This window comes from Saccopteryx leptura, chromosome 1 (genome assembly GCF_036850995.1).
Source record: "Saccopteryx leptura isolate mSacLep1 chromosome 1, mSacLep1_pri_phased_curated, whole genome shotgun sequence".
In the NCBI taxonomy this organism is placed as follows: Eukaryota; Metazoa; Chordata; class Mammalia; order Chiroptera; family Emballonuridae; genus Saccopteryx; species Saccopteryx leptura.
This window is the reverse complement of record NC_089503.1, coordinates 273892397-273910735: the sequence shown is the minus strand read 5'-3', so window position 1 is coordinate 273910735 and position 18339 is coordinate 273892397. Positions and strand designations below refer to the sequence as shown.

Here is an 18339-nt window from a genome sequence, read left to right as displayed (position 1 = left end):
GAGCATAATATATTTTATCTGCCCAACAACCTCTGTTCCCCATCTCCTTCCTTCTCCCTGCACGAACTCTGCACAAACTGGCTTCTCACTCAGCACCCCACCATCTTGGCTGCTTCTCCTGGCCTCCTCCACGTGGCCTTTCTCTGCTCTCCTCTCTGCTCTCTCCTCTAATGCTAATCTCAAGAACCAAGAGAGCAAGCTTCCGGTCTGCCCCACTTTATAGTGCAGAAATCAAAACCTTTAATCCAATATACAAAATAGGGAAGTCTCTAATACAAAGTCACTTATCTGAGGCATGATGGGATTGCACCACCCCACATCAAAAAGGGTGGGAAAGGCTTAGTCCTAAAACCAAGCCCCAGGCTACAAGGATCCAGCCTGCCCACAGCCTGCCCCCAACACACATTAGTATCACCTGGGTGATGGACTTCCACATGGGCAGCGCCATCTTTAACAAAGTGAGCATAACATATTTTATCTGCCCACACAGTCCTTTTAATAGCCATGGAAAGTCAAAGAGAATTTTGACAGTGAAGGGAAAGCTCAGAGGAGCAGGAATTGTGCTTAAGTGGTGCCCTTGTTATATTGTTTATGTTTTTTGTTGTTAAAAATATTGGAAACAGGATCATGTCTTAGAATGAGGCTCACATCCTAAAAATACATTCTTCCAAAACACATTTTTTGAAGGCAGTGTGCTGACATGATAGTTACTATGATCATGAAGAAATGGGCTTAGGGGAAGTGCAAAGACAAGACCATGAGACACAGGGAAAGACTTTCAAGGGCCACATCTTTTTTTTCTCTGTGGGACTCACCCTTCCATATAGTGGTTCACTTCCTCAAATCCCAAAATTACAGTACAGCTCCATCCCAACCTTGTTTTTCTCCGTCTAACCTAGACAGATGAAGAGAAGTCTCCTCTTTCTTCTTCAATTTCCTTCCAGCACGTCCATCCCCAGCATTGTGCAATCTGGTATCTGTCCTCACTGTCATAGAAACTACTCTACATAAAGCCACTAGAACGCTTAAATGAGAACCCAAAGGCTCTGCACTTCAGTACATATGTTACTGGCCTTCTCTGCTTTGATATACACATAGTTGATAATCAATCTTTTTCTTCCCAAATTGTTTTCTTCCCTCACTTCAACATGCTGCACATTCCTGGTTCTCCTTACATCACTTGGACTTGATGGTTGTATTATGTGTGTTCCTCTTTCTCTTTAAACTTTTCAATGCTGATGTTTTCCACTTGAACTCCATCTTCTTTCCTCACTCAGAAGGCTTTCTCCTCATACCAGCATTTTCCACCTCATATAGGCTGAGGATTCCCCAGTGACTGTCTGCATGGCAGACATATTCTTCATTATTCAGACTCATATGTGGTCCTCTATGCTGAGTATATCTCACTGGGATGTTCAGTACATACCTATATTTCAGTATTTCCAAAGCTAAATTCAGTATATTCCGGCCCTGGCCAGTTAGCTCAATGGTAGTGTTGGTCTAGCATGTGGATGTCCCAGATTCAATTCTTGCTCAGGGAACAGAGCAGAAGTGACCATCTGCTTCTCTACCCCTATTCCTTCTCTCTCTGTCTCTCCCCTCCTGCAGCCATCCATGGCTTGATGGTTTGAGTGCACTGGCCCCGGGCACTGAGGATGCTCTTTGGAGCCTCTGTGTCAGGCACTAAAAATAGCTTGGTTGAAAGCATGGCCCCAGATGGACAAAGCATCAGCCTAAGGCAAGGGTTGTTGGGTGGATCCCGGTCAGAGCACATGCAGGAGTCTGTCTCTCTATGTCCCCTTCTCTTACTTGAAAAAGAAAAAGAAAGAAAAAACAAAATAAAATAAATATACCATATTTCTACCTAAAATTGTTTCTCTTCTTTTCTCAAGGTCAAGTGTTGATCCTACCATACACCTCCCTCTTTCATGTTCATTATAAACCAGAGATTTAATATCTGCTAAATATACTGCTCAAAAAAATTAGGGGATATTTCAAAATGAATATGAAGCTATAAAATATCCCCTAGATTTTGTGAGCAGAATTAGGGGATATTTCAAAATAAATATGAAGCAACAAAATACCACCTAATTTTTGTGAGCAGTGTATTTCTTGACTGTGTCTTCTACCCTTAATAGTTCTATAACTAACTTTCCTGAATCAAGGCTCCATTACCTTTCACGTGGACTGGGGCAATGAACTCCTATCTGTTTACTCCGTCTCCAGTACTGCCCTCCTGATGAACGCCTCCAACACTTGCCACAGGGCTCTAAAACCACAAAAACCTGTCCTCCTCTACTCAAAATTCTTTCATAGTTGACCACCTTCTCTAAGTCTATAGGACAAAGTCCATGCTTTTCAATATAAAAGGCCACATATGATCTGGCCAACCTCCTCTTTTGGCATGTCCTGCTCTGAATTTCAGCTCCAGCAACACTGAGCTGCTGGTTGTAACTGAAGACCCTCGCTATGCTGCTCATCCTTCCACGCCTTTCCTTATGCTGGCCACTCTGCTTCTACCCACTTTTCTATGGCTGCCTCCTTCCATCTTTGACCATCAGCTCCATTACCATCTCTTCTAAGAAGCCTTTCCTGACTCTTGCCTGACGCTCATTACAACTTAAAGAGGTGTAACAACCTGTGAACTTCTCTATCCTTTCCCTTAACACACAAGATAGCAACTGATACTTGTTGTATTGAAATTCCACAACAGATTTTGAATACCCTGAAGAAGGGCATGTCTAATTTGTGTGTTTCCTTGGAATACAGATCATTAGTACAGGTTACTGCTTGGTACCCCTCCAACTGCTGAATAAATCTGGAAAGGTCTGGATGAGCCATGGAAGAAAATGAGACAGCTGACAAAAGTTGAACCAGGGAGGGGACGGGATTTACTGAGGGCCCCATTTAAGTTATATAGAAAAATGTTGTAGTGAAGCCTTATGCTTGTTCTGTGGCTTTTATCAAAAGATTCTTCATCCCAACATGGGAACACAGACGGTGAGTGTAGCCTGGAGTTGGGGATTATTCAAGGATGAGGAAGGGACGAGGGCAAGTGGGCCAACTACGGAGATAACTGGAGCGAGAAAGAGCTGAGGTATATAGAGAAGAGGGTCAAGCAAAAGGGAAGGATGAGGGCAAAGAAAAGTCTGGGCCTGAGCCCCTGGCCGGGTAGCTCAGTTGGTTAAGAGCGTCGTCCTCAAACAAGGTTGCAGGTTTGATCCTCGGTCACGGCACACATGGGAAGCAACCAATGAGTGCCCACTGAGGGTTACAACAAATGAATACTTCCCTTCCTCCTTTTCTCTCTCTGTCTTGCTAAAAAAATCAATCAATCAATAAAACCCTGGCCAGAGATAGCTCAGTTAGCTGGAGCACTGTCCCAGCGCAGACGTTGCTGATTCGACTCCCTGGTGAGGGCATACACAGCAGCAGCATCAATGTTCCTGTCTTTCTTTTTCTCCCTGCTTCTGTAAAAAAAAAAAAAAAAAAAAAAAAAGGCTGGGCCTGAGAAAGCTAATGATAGGAGAAGGAAGGGCAGTGTGGAGGCGTGAGATGGAGGAAAGGCAAGCAGGAATGAGAGGGAGAGGAAAGAAGGCGGGAGGGAGAAGGGGAGAAGAGAGTGAGATTAAAAACAGAGAGAAAGTAGCACAGTTCAGAATTGAAAACACAGTGTCAGTGAGGGAAAGTTCATGCTGCTGGAAAAGTCATCTGTGGATTCATAAACTAAGGAAATAAAAAAAAATCATTCTGTTATTTAATCAGTATGTTACTGTGAGGAAAAATCTGTTTGCCAGTTGATGGAACCTTTTGGCATTTTGCAACACGCTCTATAGTCAGAGAGTCATAGAAATTGCAGAAATAATGACAAGGTAGCTTTGGGATGTAATTCTGCTACCTACTCACAGAGCAGAGAGCCCAGGCAGATGCTCAGTTACATAATCTGAATGTTGCCTAGCTTTCATTTTGAAATAATTTTTCCCAAAGCATGACAAATAAATATCATTCTAACCCCTCCTAGGCAATTTCAACTATTATTTTAGTATCTTGAGAACACTTACCACAAATGAAGCAAGTTGTCTTTAGAATTTCTTCTTTTTTCTGTTTTTCACTTCTGAGATCAGCAAAAGTATCAATGATGACACCAAAAATCAAGTTAAGAACGATAATAATAACAATGAAATAAAAAAGAAGGTCATATACCACTCGGGCAGCAAACAAGGGCTCCTGAAATGAAAATTAAAAAAAAAAAAAAAAAAAAAAAAAAATATATATATATATATATATATATATATATACACACACACACACATACACACACACACACATTTTCAAGGCATGGTGATTTGGTATATTGTCTAACAAAGGGAATATATTCAACAAATATTTTTCTAAGTTAATATAGATAGGATTCCAAGTTGGAATAAGACTCATTTTGTACCCTGATTTTCTTTAAATGTAATGTGAAAAGCTTCATGGCTGTTCCCAGAGCCCCTTCCGTTCTCTAGGACTCAACTGCCCCCACCCCCCACAATGAAGAGACTTGCTCTTTATTTAAAATCACTCTGTCACTGTGCTAAATGCACTCTGGTGCAGTGGGCTGCATCCCAGAAGAAATACAAATGTCAATTCCAAAAGTCAGTGATAAAGGAGTTGAGAAGGACCTAATGATTTGTCAATTTCTGGAATAGGTTTTGTTCTTGGCCTTACAGGGACAAGTACATACAGCTCAAGCTATTTCTACTTGATGAACAGCATTAAGGACACATTAGAGGTCACACAGTATAGCCATGTCACAGATGAGAAAACATTAAGTGACTTCGCAACAGGACCTAGCTAGCCTGTTGGAGAACTGAGATTTTTCAAGCTCCCAGCCTGGTGCTGGAGGTTTCACAGCCAATGAGAAATTTCTCAGCCTTGCCATTTTAAGATATGAAATCCTGTTAGAAATTGTTTACGTTTTATATTCATCATGGATAAACAATGAAAGCTACTCATATTCAGAGGCAAAGAGCAAATCTCATGCTCGGGAAACCTGATAGACAAGAGGCAGTCTAGTTTCTGTTATTCATGTGACACTCAACTCCTCATCACATTTGTAACACAATACACGGCTCAAACTTGGAAAAATTTTATAACCCCACTAACAACAAGGATTTTTAGTACATTTGTGATTTCTGTGTAATTCTAGCATACAAGTAATTGGTTTCAATGACTACCATTATTCTTTTAAAGCAAATGACACAAGATAGTACCCTGAGAACAACAATAACAACAAAACATATTGCAAATGTTATTAAAAGAAGTCTTAAAAGTGTTGCTGTGCTTCTTGAAGAAATACTTTTCTTGCAACTTACATCTTTTGATGGCCTTCTCAGCACATCTCCCACCCCACCACCGTTCCTGAGGCCCTGGTTCAGGACGGTGACAATACACATAAGGAGAGTGTCACATGTCCTTTCGATTCCGTCTTCATATTCTTCATCGGCTATAAAAACACACAAAGTAAGCAATGCAGCAAACTCCTGTTTTTAAAATACACTAGTATCTACTTCTGAAGATCTATTTTTTCATAACTGTGCCATGACACAATTTTCTGAAGTCACATAACATTTTTTTGGATGTGGTCACCCATGACTGACACAGACTGATAAAGCCACTAAAATAGTTTCTGCTTCCATCGGTGAAAGATGACAGAATGAGGAGGGCAAATTATAAGAAGTCTAATAGTCATTGTGTATTGTTGTGCTGTGGGGAGAAGAGATTGTGGTAAGATCTCCTGAAAACCCAGGAAGCAAAGGCATTGTAGGAAAAAGAGTACACAAGGAAGCTACACGCGCCTGGCTTCAAATTCTAATCTGTTCCTACACTGGGACTTGGGCAAGTTCCTTAACCTCAATAGCCTCATCTGTAAAATGGGAGGCTTGTCTGAGGATTACTCAGAGGACTGTACTTAAGATATGTAAAACAGGCCCTGGCCGGTTGGCTCAGTGGTAGAGCGTCGGCCTGCTGTGCAGGAGTCCCGGGTTCAATTCCCGGCCAGGGCACACGGGAGAAGCGCCTGTCTGCTTCTCCACCCCTCCCCCTCTCCTTCCTCTCTGTCTCTCTCTTCCCCTCCTGCAGCCAAGGCTCCACTGGAGCAAAGTTGGCCCCGGGTGCTGAGGATGGCTCTGTGGCCTCTGCCTCAGGCGCTAGAATGGCTCTGGTTGCAACAGAGGGATACCCCAGATGGGCAGAGCATCGCCCCCTGGAGGGCGTGCTGGGTGGATCCCGGTCGGGCGCATGCAGGAGTCTGTCTGACTGCCTCCCCGTTTCCAACTTCAGAAAAATACAAAAAAAAAAAAAAAGATATGTAAAACACTTTGGACAGAGATTGACAAAATTACAGCAGATATTATTTCATTAATTTGGTTATGGCCTAAGCTTTCTTAATGACCAGCATGGAGCTATGGATAAGAAGTATAATGTATTTATTTGAACAATTTATTCTGTGCAAATATATTTATGTGAAAATACTTAGGGAGAAATGGGAGAGAGAAAAAGATGTAATATGACAGAAAAATTCCTAGTCTTATTTTGTTGAACAGTAAAGTTACCAAACTTGGTAACAATTTCTCAGTCATTTAAAAGAGTAAAAAAAAAATTCATACTATTTTTAGACACTGGAATCAGGATTTCCTAATATCGAAAAATGAGCAGAAATGTATTTTTCTTGTTACAAAGTTAAAGCAGCACAGTGGCACTGACTTTTGGAATGGTGTAGCTACAGCCTGCCTGTCCAGGCAGGAGTGTAAAAACAAGCAACGACAAAGGGGGAAAAAATCAGCCTAATTCTGCCTATGTGATCCGTAAACAACAGCCTATCTGATACTTTCTTACAAGACTGATTTCCCTCTTGTGAGCTGGCTTTCTTTGTACATCATTTGGTTAAGGGATCCCAATCTTTTCACTTTAGTCAGAGCTGTTTCTTTTCAAAACAAGCTCCTGGGAAAGAGGGTTGAGGTCAGTGACGTCCAGGCCCCGAATGCAGCAGCAACAGGCTCAGCCGAATCAGTGCTGGGTCAGTTAACTTGGAGGTGAGTCGCAAGGTAATTCTGGTTTAGAAAGTGAAGAAATAAAACTGCTTTTGAAGGAAGGAGAAATGGGGAAGAGGTAGGGTTTGTGGTGGCAGCAGTCAGAGCAGCAGAAGAGACAGGGAGGCAGAGAAAGCAGTGAGAAAACGCAAGTCTGCAAAGTGCCATTTAGGTCCCGGACACCTGCTGCTGGGCTCTAATGTGATGGCTAGGAAGAAGGCAAAGAACAACAGTTACAAATAGGTAGGAGGGTTAAAGAAATTTTTAAAGAGAATTATGATTAATGAGGTCAGATGGACTATGCCTCTATGTTACTTTGCCACGGTCAGCCATTCAATCAAAGCATTTTCACACCAGTTGGCAGGATCGGATTCGTTTCTTCCATCAGCAATGTCAGGCATGTGTTTACTAAGGGTTTATTATCAGTACCTGGGAGCCACAGGAAACTGCTCCCATCTCTCCGCAAGAATTTAGAAATAAGGCTGTTTGTTCTTCAACAGGTGAGCTAGTCAAATCCATACACAATTCATGCGATTACCACTGTGAAATAAGTTGGTGGCTATGTACAATGAGAGAATTGGCTTTTTTCATGGCATGTAAACAGGGGGAAATGCCCAGGTCAGGTTAATGCAAGCAACATTCTAGTTAACACGTTACTTCATAACTAGTACATAGGTGTGCCCGTTTTATACAACAGCATCTTTGATGGTTAATAAGATTTTATCTGTGTGAGATGGACCCACTCATATACTATGCTAAGGCAGCCTGACCAGGCAGTGCTGCAGTGGATAGAGCACTGGCCTGGGGTGCTGGGGTCCCAGGTGTGAAACCCCAAGGTCGCCGGCTTGAGCACGGGCTCACCAGCTTGAGTGTGGGATCCTAGACATGACCCCATGGTCACAGGCTTGAGCCCAAAGGTAGGTCAATGGCTTGAAACCCAAGGTTGCTGGCTTGAGCCCAAGGTCAAAAGGGGTCACCGGCTATTAGTCAATAGAGCCAAATATCAGTAGTACAACGATTGAAATTTCTTTTGAGAGTCAAATTTTTTAAACTTACACTATATAGGTAGGTACATTGTTATTAATTTAATTAGGGTACTCCTAAGCTGGCCTTTGCACTTGCACTCAAGAAGCCAAAGGCCAAATGTGGCTTGTGAGCCGCGGTTTGCTGACCACTGACTGGGCTAGGCTGAAGTCTTCACCCCCGCCCCAAGGCACATATGAGAAGCAATCAATGAACAACCAGGGTGTTGCAACTATGAGCTGATGCTTTTCATCTCTCACAGATGTTCAAGATGTCTAACATTTACGAGTCCCTGTCTGTCCCTCTCTTTCTCTCTCTTACTAATGTGTGTGTGTGTGTGTGTGTGTGTGTGTGTGTGTGTGTGTGTGTGTTAAGCCAAGTTCCCAGGCCTTCAGTGAAGGCTGGAAGGTGGGACCTGAATCATGGCAAATTCACCTAAGTAAATGCCACCTTGAGGATCCCTATCTACATAATCAGCTGGCTTTCCCAATCCAAACCTGCCTCACTTCACCTACATCAACAACAGCCCTGGGGTTAGGTGCTAGAAATGCAGGTGGGAAGAACTTACATTTCCCAGGAAAGGTAAGCGAGCAGATGAGCAACGGCAGTGCGGATCACAAGATAATGCAGAGGCAGGAAGAACGTGCATCTCATGCCTGGGGTGGCAGGAACAAGCATCTTGAGGGATGTAGTGCCTGAGCTGAATCTTGAAAGAGGCATGTTTGCCCATTAAAATCAATGAAGCACATAAATCCCAGGCAGATAAAATGGGATGAGCAAAGGCAAAGCAGGTATGCAAGCATATGGGGTGTTTGGGGAGCTGCAGGTGGACTGGAAGGACTGTCCTTTGGTATACGCAGATGAGTGTGGAAGCTGTGAGAAGCAGACAGAGATCAGATCAGGAGAAACTCATACACCAACATGAAGAGTTTAAACCATCTTGAAAGCTATGGAGAGCTACTGGAGGACTTTCAACAGGGCCAAGGTGGTGTACCATCTAGTTGGTGAAATAGTATGAGATAAAACCTGTATTACAGGTCCTTGAATAACACCATTTTGTTCAACACTGTTTCATTGTAACATTGATCAGATGCCATAGGAACTTCACTCTTGTTTATATCAATTGGCTTATGTTAATATTGGTTTCCTATGTGTGTGTGTGTGTGTGTGCGCATGTATTTTTCTGAAGTAAGAAGCAGGGAGGCAGAGAGACAGACTCCCACATGCGCCTGACTGGGATCCACCTGGCATGCCCACCAGGGGGCTGTCCTCTGCCCATCTGGGGCGTTGCTCTGTTGCAACCAGAGCCATTCTAGTACCTGAGGCAGAGGCCACAGAGCCATCCTCAGTGCCTGGGCCAACTTTGCTCCAATGGAGCCTTGACTGCAGGAGGGGAAGAGAGAGACAGAGAGGAAGGAGAGGGGGAAGGATGGAGAAGCAGATGGACGTTTCTCCTGTGTGCCCTGGCTGGGAATCGAACCAGGGACTTCCACATGCTGGGCTGACGCTCTACCACTGAGCTAACCAAAAACTGGTTCCCTTTTATATTGCTTCCAAGAACCTATCGGAAATGTTGGGTGAGACCTTATTGTGAGTATGTAATATGACAAGTTAACAATATGATAAAAGCCACAGAAGTAGTGAAAAGAGATTAGAATAGGGAGAGAACTTTTAATACCATAGGTTATTAGATGGGAGTCCCTCTAATTAATGTAGACTCCAAGTTTGCTTTGAATGTTCAAGGACTAAGACAGGTATAGTGAGGCACTTTACATGGCATGAGCAGACAGCCCCAGAGGTAGAAAAACAATATTTGCAGCAATGACGAACAGCAAATAAACAGCAGGTGAAGGAGTGAAAGATAAAGCTGGGTGCTCACTGTGAAGCACTCAAGAGCTAGGGTTTTATTGGGCAGGCAATGAACCATGGTAGGAAGAGAAGGATATATTCAAGGCAGTGATTCCTGACAAGTAGTCTAATGGTGAAACAATAGGTGAACCGAAGAGGAGAAAAATGAACAGAGGCAGAAAGACCACTTTGAAGGAAGTTGCATTCATTCAGGCATGATGTGCTCTGAGCCTCAACTCAACAGGGTGAAGACACAGGAAATGGAAAGGGCGAATAAACGGGAGTTGATGGGACTCTCGGCACAAGAGAGAAGGCAGCATTCAGTATCACAGTGAAGCTTCCAGTCAGAGGTGACTTCAGAAAGGATGGTCTCATTAGGTCGTAGACACAGACAATTCAGAAGGAGGAGCTGGAGACAGGGTGTTTTGATGAAGACAAGGAAAGAATCTCAGATGGTTCTTAGCTAATAGGTGAAGAAGATGAGAAAACATTTTAAAAAGGTAAAGATGACAAGAGAGCTGGGAGTGTACTGGGATCCTAGCTGAAGAAAGAAAATAATTTAAAGATGGAGATGGTATCAAAAAAAAAATGTCAGAGTTACAGAAGGGCCAAAGACAATGGAAAGCAAGAAAAGGAGAAAAGGTCGCTGGATTTAACAATCAGGTCATAGGAAACAAGAGAAAGATGGCAGAGTGAAAGAGAAGATGGTTGGGCAGAAACTGAGGGAGAGAGTATAGCCAGTGTTTTATAGGAAAAGTTGTTACTGAAAGGAAGGAGAATAATGGGATGTCGGCTTGGAGGGATAACAGGATAAAGAGGAAGGTTCAATGAGGACCTAAGAGGAAGAGAGGGAACAGATAGTACAAGGAGATTGCAGATGTAAGAAAAATGGTCTAGTGAATGGTGGCAAGGGGGTAATGATGAAAACAGAAGTAGTTATACAAGAAGAGAGCATGACTGTTTACATGCAAAAGGAATTGGTGGAAACAAGACTTTTAATGTGGAGACTTGAATTCAGAACATTGGGACATAAGGTAGAATACATTCTGGGTATCATAATTATCATCATTACTGATAAACAGCTATAAAATCTTATGCAAAATTATAGTTTTAATATAACCCACAAATATTACACTTGAACAATATGAGACTGAGTTATTCTCATATTCAGTTGAATATTAGTAAAAATAAAGTATTTTTCTTAATTCGTAATAGAAATAAAATGCTTCACATGAAGAAAGGAACAAAAATACACTCTTTTGGCTCTGAAGGACAATCTGGCCAAAATGTCAATAGTGTTGAGGTTGAGAAATTGGGTTCTATTACAAAGTGTGTTTTATTATAAAGTTTTTCTTTCTTTTTTAAAGCTGAACACACTTGAATAAGAGCATTTAATAGTGCTATTTTTTTCTGCTTTAATAATTACAGTATTCATGTTTTATGGTTTCTTAGAAAGCAAGAGATTTTCATTGAAATATATTTAAAATTTGAGTGCAATTAAAAACATTTTGTTTGTTAGTCTTAAACTTAATCAACTCATAATGGAAATGCTGATTTTAAAAAAAAATTTAGGAAAAACAAAACAAAACGCTAAGCACTCAGAAGAAAGCCAACATGTAAAGTGGCATTAAGGTTGATCAGTTCCTGGTGTTCATCAATCCTTTTTGTTAAAGTGAAACACCAAAGCATGTTACATTTAAATTACTCGTAAATGTGAGGCATCTGTGAACTTCCTTTTCTGTACATTCAAAAATTTTTACTTAGAAAATAATCATGACTATATTTTTTTAAATTGTTTCAAACAGGCCTTACTTTTCTAAAGAATCAGTTGTTTGGTTTATTTTTTAAGTGGATATTCTTGTCTAGGGAGTTGGAAGGTCTGCAGCAAATGAAATAAAATTTCTTTTTCTGTCTCTTTTCCACCGCAGTGGGTTGCCAGTTGCCGTGCTGCTGCTGGACAATGGCCCCAGTGGAGTTGCTGGTGCCTCCTGAGCCGCTCTGCCTCCCCTATCCCGATCACGGCGAAGCTCGTTACTGTGATGCGTGTGCGCCGGGCCTTTGTAATGCGGTCCTGCTGTCCACAGGGTGACAAGCCAAGTCCAACACAAATGCCCACTAGGGTTTGCACATTAAAATTTAATCCTGGTCTTAGACAGAGAAAAGTTATTGTTAAATCTAAGTGACACATGCCACACAGCAAACACCGGGTTCTAGCTTTCACTCTACGTTTGCAGTTCAATATGCATGGCCAAAATTTAAAAGGGGCAAGGGCCAGAAGATCCAACCCATGGAATTTTTAATCAGATGAATTTTATTACTTAATAGGTGAAATGCAAAAGGAGCACAGGAGAAAGAGTAGATCAATATAGGCATTCCTGTAGTTTTTAATAATGATTTAGGAATGGTCCCTGATTGTGCAAAGCTACTGCCATCATCTCTGGCTCCCAACAATGTCTCTGTCGTACAATCAGTGCTGAAATTCCTTCACGAGCCTTTCTTCACTACTCGGGGAGCTTTCCCTGAAAAGCCAGACCTGCCTCTCCCCACCGTAACCATCTCAGGTGGAGCCTAGAAAGGAATGGAGACTCTGCCCTGGACAAATACACTTGGCAGGACTGTCTCCATTCGTTCCATAGAAAAGAAGGAAGTTACACTCTTTATGTAATATTTTAGGCAAGTAAGAGGTTGTAGAGATTTTTATGGGAAGCCTCTTATGAATTTGTATTCAGAGTTACAAAATAATATCCAAACAAACTTTGTAATACAATGCTGTTTCTCAGCCTCAACACTACTGACATTTTGGACCGGATAACTCTTTGTTGTGAGCGCTGTCCTGTGCACCTGTGGGACACTGAGCAGCATCCCTGGCCCACTCACTAGATGCTTTGCAGCATTCCTCCCAGAATATTGAAAACCAAACAGGTCTCAAGATGTTGCCAAATATTGCCAGGACAGTAAAGGGAAGGGCATCAACTCCAGTGGATAAACATATAATTAGGAATATTTAAGCAATGGACTTCAGAACACAATATGCATAAAGAAAATCTATCCAAGAGGCATGGGTCCCAGCCAGCTGAGCCATCCAGCCGCACCTCTGGCCAAGACCTCACCAAAATGATGTCTCAAAGGGAACATGTCATGGAAACCATGATGTTCACATTTAAATTTGCTGGGGAATAAAGGCTATTTAACAAAGGGGAACCTGAGAGTATTCATGGAAAAGGAGTTCCCTAAATTTTCTTTTTTTTTTTCATTTTTCCGAAGCTGGAAACGGGGAGAGACAGTCAGACAGACTCCCGCATGTGCCCAACCGGGATCCACCCGGCACGCCCACCAGGGGCAACGCTCTGCCCACCAGGGGGCGATGCTCTGCCCCTCCGGGGCGTCGCTCTGCCGCGACCAGAGCCACTCTAGCGCCTGGGGCAGAGGCCAAGGAGCCATCCCCAGCGCCCGGGCCATCTTTGCTCCAATGGAGCCTTGGCTGCGGGAGGGGAAGAGAGAGACAGAGAGGAAGGAGGGCAGGCGGGGGGGGGGGTGGTGGAGAAGCAAATGGGTGCTTCTCCTATGTGCCCTTGCCGGGAATTGAACCCGGGTCCCCTGCACGCCAGGCCGACCCTCTACCGCTGAGCCAACCGGCCAGGGCGAGTTCCCTAAATTTTGGGGAAAATCAAAAGAACCCTCTGGCCGTAAACAAATAATAAAGAACCTGGACCAGTGCTGAGACAGCAGAGGGGCTTCCAGAGCTTCTTTTCGCTAACTGCTGGGCTCACTGTCGTGCGCAATGACTATTTTGTAGTTCACAGGAAGCAGAAGGGAAAGAAGTAGGAAGCTCTGAGCGGCTCTCTCGCCCTGATAAAAGTTCTCCCAATGGGTTCTTTAAGGAATCTCTGCCCCATAGCTTCTCCCATAGAAGGATTCCCTGAACAGATTGGGACCTTTATAAAATGTACAAATAAAATCCCACCCTTTTTTTATTTTAATTTTAATTTTTAAGTGAGAGGAGGGGAGATAGTGAGACAGATTCCCACATGCGCCCTGACCAGGATCCACCTGGCAACTCCCGTCTGTGGCTGATGCTCTAATAATCAACTGAGCTGTCCTCAGCGCCTGAAGCTGATGTGCTCACACCAATGAAGCCATCCTCAGCACCTGGGACCAATGCTCAAACCAGTCAAGCCACTGGCTGAAGAAGAGGAAGAGGGAGAGAAGGAGAGGGAGGGAAGAGAAGCAGATGGTCGCTTCTCCTGTGTGCCCTGACCAGGAATTGAACTGACACTCTATCCACTGAGCCAAGTGACCAGGGCAAATCCCATCTCTTTTCAGTAAGAGAAGAAAAAGTCCATTTAAACCAGATAAGCTTTTGATTTTTATATTGCTTGTACCCTCTTGCCCTCAATAAGTAAATTTCTTTTTTAGTTCCTAAAAAAAAAGAAAAAAAATTAACCAAGCATTCTCGGGAAAAGAAAACATGATAGGCAGGATTTTAACAAACTCTAAATTTGGGTTAGGGAAGAAATAATTTATAGAAATTGATCCTTTAAGTATGAGATAATAAAACTTAGAAGGTTAAGAGTACAGACTTTGGGCCCGGCTGGTTGGCTCAGTGGTAGAGTGTCGGCCTGGCGTGCGGAGGTCCTGGATTTGATTCCCAGCCAGGGCACACAGGAGAAGCACCCATCTGCTTCTCCACCCCTCCCCCTCTCCTTCCTCTCTGTCTCTCTCTTCCCCTCCCGCAGCCAAGGCTCCATTGGAGCAAAGATGTCCCGGGCGCTGGGGATGGCTCTGTGGCCTCTGCCTCAGGCGCTAGACTGGCTCTGGTCGCAACAGAGCGAGCCCCCGGATGGGCAGAGCATTGCCCCCTGGGGGGTGTGCCGGGTGGATCCCGGTCGGGTGCATGCGGGAGTCTCTCTGACTGCCTCCCGTTTCCAGCTTCAGAAAAATGCAAAAAAATAAAATATTTAAAAAAAATTAAAAAAAAAAAAAAGAGTACAGACTTTGGAATCAGAGATCTAGACTGATTTACAAGCCACATGATCGTCCTTAAAGCCCTTCAGTGTTCTTACCTATAATCTGAGGATAATTAGTGGCATCGATCTAGCCATATTCCCAGCGACTAGCATGCACTTCTCCCTCCTCTTGGCCCGAGTGGCTCCTTCTCATCCTTCATGTCTCAGTTTAAATAACCCCTCCTCAGAAAGTCCTGTTTGATCATCCTACAGCCAGGCTCCCTTGTGCTTACCTATCGTAGCACCGCTTGTAGGATTCACCATATTTTATAACTTTGCATGCTTCCTCTATTATTTTATAAGTTCCATAAGGGCCAGGATACATGTTTGTTTACTCAACAGTGTGTCCTGAATATCTAGCAGGGGGGCTGGCCCATAGTAGAGGCACAACAAACACTGATGTATGAATGAATGCATGCATAAATGAATACACAAGGTCTTTAGAAATTATTAATACTATTATCATCGGCATCAAATAATGTACTGAACAGACAATGAATTTCCTGTTGTATAAATATATTCACTTCATTTTGTTTTTCAATGTTAAGGCCAAAATGTCCTTATTAGTGATAGCATATGAAACCATGCCAATAGAATGCCTGGTTGAATATCAAAAATTATTCTGGAAAATTGCAGAAGGGCTAAAATTTGGAGAATGGCACAGAGCCGGGAAGCCATGACCCAGGATATGTGTACACCATGTATGATCTGGAAGATCTCACTCCAGAAGACGGGACTCCGGCCGTCGCTTCACCCTGTCCTCAGAACCTCCAGCTCCCATGCTGGGGCAGGGGGCATCGCTAGCTCAACTGCTGGGCTGGGCCCCTTTCTACATGCTCAGCCATCGTCCTAGACTCTGGCAGGAGGAACACTAGCTACGTTGTTGATTCACTGGCAAATATTCTGTTATTAAAAACCAAACCAAACAGTATATTATATTCTTTAAAATAAAGAAAATAATTTTAAAGTAACATTAAGATATAAAAAAGCAAGGAAAGAACAAGGTTACTATATATATGTAGAGATCACATTGTTAAAATGTTTGCATTAACAAGAAAGAAAAATTTTAAACATATTATTTTTCATACTCTGCTAAGGAGAAAGAATGCTGAATAAAAAAAGAAGATAAGTACTGGTGACAATTAATTGAAGTTCAAGGTGCCCAAAAGATCCTAAGAGCTATTTATTATAATTTTACCCAGCTACACAAACTATGTTCAAGGTTTTTAAATTGCTTTCTTGATTTAAAAAAAAAATCATGAATAATAATAAGAGCAGAGGAGCATCTGTCCACCTAGATTTGAGATTGTGACAAATTCTGCAAGCTGCTGACAAATGAGCCTGACGCTGGTCCCCAAGACAGCATAAGGGGATCATCAACGTGAGCGTTTGGGAAGGAGGAACACCAAAAGAAGCCAGCGTGGCTTCCTCAAATTGGGGACAAAGTAAAATTATGTATTTGGGGTTGGACAAGGAGGCTTTAAGAAGGAGCTTAATTTTTTCTAAAAGATGGAGAAACACGGGCTAAATGACAATTTACTTAAGACAAGTTTCCATGTGGCTGAAAAACTGTACGGAACGTGGCTATGCCAATGTGAAGGCATGTGTCCAGCAGCAAGCCAAAGAACTCTGTCTTCAGCACTATTCTCCACAACATTCCTGACACCTTGAATAAAAATCTTTGAGAGCAGAGGCTGGCAGCTTGTCTTTCTGTAAAAAGGCAGGTGACAAATTGGTTTTGTGGGCCATGTATAGTTTCCAGTGCATATTTTTCTTTAAAGAAAAAGCTTAAAAGATGTTATAATCATTCTTAGCCCGAGGTGACAAGTCATATTTCCCTACGGGCCACAGCTTGCCAACCCCTGTTCTACAGTTGATCAAACTTGAGGGTGACATATAAAATACATTGCTTAACAGACTCAGGATCCATAAAGGTACCTAGCACCTTAGAATTGTAAGGGACACGACCCCTAGAGAGCAGCTGGTCCAAAGCCTCCCTATCTGTTCACAGGACAAGCTAGAATAGCCCCTGGATTACAGATTGGCAGAAATAAATGAATGGTTTTGAACATGAAATCTCAAAGTCTCAATTACATGAGTATGGGTTAGGCGTTTATGGCTAGACAGCTGAACAAGTGAAGAATGGCATTTCAGCCACGAGTCAGCCACATAAAGGTCCAGGGTGTGATGGCAAATTCCACGATACAGAACAAGACACCACCACCCTTCAGCTTCTCGCCCCGGAGTGCTACGTTCAGAGTCAGTGCTATAATACGTGGGGAAGGCTGAAGAAATTGCATGGGAAAACTGGAGGCCCAGCACAGGACTTTAGAGCTGCAAAGTAGAATATGGTATAGAGACAAATATGCAAAGCCCAGCAAGCTACATAAGCAGAGAATGAGCTGGTTTATTGTTTGGAAGCCTTGACCCAAGAGGTAGGGGAGAAAAAAACTCTTGGTGGCAACTGCTCACAGTGCCTATAGCGGCCGGGGCAGGAAATGCACTTGTGTATTTATTTCCCCCTTTTGGTTATAAAGCATGAAGCACTGAGTTAGTAGAAGGGACTCTCCATTTCTCCAAGCAATAGTCCAGCATCTCAAGGAAAAGGCAGTTCAGGGATGAAGCCCTATCATTTATGGCCAGACAATGTGCTCCCAGATGGAAGTGGGGGAGTCCATCCTTATACTGTGCTTAACTCTTTTTTCCTTCACGGTCCATGAATCTAATTTTGCCCTTCATTAACACAGACTAAATCCATTCATATATATATATATATAATATATATATTTATATATATATAAAATTCTTTAATTACTTAAAGACATATACTCCCTAAACTGTTGTTGCTTCTAGAAACAGATCATAAATTCCTTTGACAGCTCAGTAAATTTCACATGCCATAGTTTCCAAACTACTTAGAACTAGAGTTTTTTTTTTAAAATAAATTTTTATTAATGTTAATGGGATGACATTAATAAATCAGGGTACATATATTCAAAGAAAACATGTCTAGGTTATCTTGTCATTAAATTATGTTGCATACCCCTCGCCCAGAGTCAGATTGTCCTCCGTCACCCTCTATCTAGTTTTCTCAGAACAACTAGAGTTTAAAATTATTTTTATATGCATGGTTCCATTTGCTCCACTGGAAGCAGAGAAAGTATCATATTCTCTCTGTCTCTTCCTCCTCCTTCCCTCTCCGGGCAAACAATCTGAACAAAGTCCAGGGAGTTTACATAACATATCTAAGACAGACAGCTAGAAAGTGGCAAGTTCAGGATTACCACCAAGACTTTTGAATTCATGCATTTCCAGATTCTTTGTTAGAGGTTATTCAGTTAAAAGGGTCTTGTTTAGTGTGGTATGGGTTTGCATTACACTGGTGAAGT

At 42.6% G+C, this 18339-nt stretch overlaps 1 protein-coding gene, 1 non-coding gene and 1 pseudogene across 3 annotated transcripts in view; 2 read left to right on the top strand and 1 right to left on the bottom strand.

Annotated features, from left to right (window-relative positions):
* ITPR2 (inositol 1,4,5-trisphosphate receptor type 2) overlaps positions 1-18339 on the bottom strand; it is a 527270-nt gene that overhangs the window by 54289 nt on the left and 454642 nt on the right. For both annotated transcript variants that reach the window (XM_066354092.1, XM_066354101.1), the window contains 2 exons: positions 5358-5488; positions 4062-4227 (listed from right to left, as the gene is read on the bottom strand). In XM_066354092.1, coding sequence (XP_066210189.1) covers positions 4062-4227; positions 5358-5488 — 297 coding nt within the window. The remainder of the gene's footprint in view (positions 1-4061; positions 4228-5357; positions 5489-18339) is intronic.
* On the top strand, positions 5972-6047 carry TRNAS-GCU (transfer RNA serine (anticodon GCU)). Its single transcript has one exon. It is a non-coding gene; the product is annotated as a tRNA-Ser (tRNA).
* Positions 13059-13769, top strand: LOC136384060 (protein S100-A10-like; annotated as a pseudogene).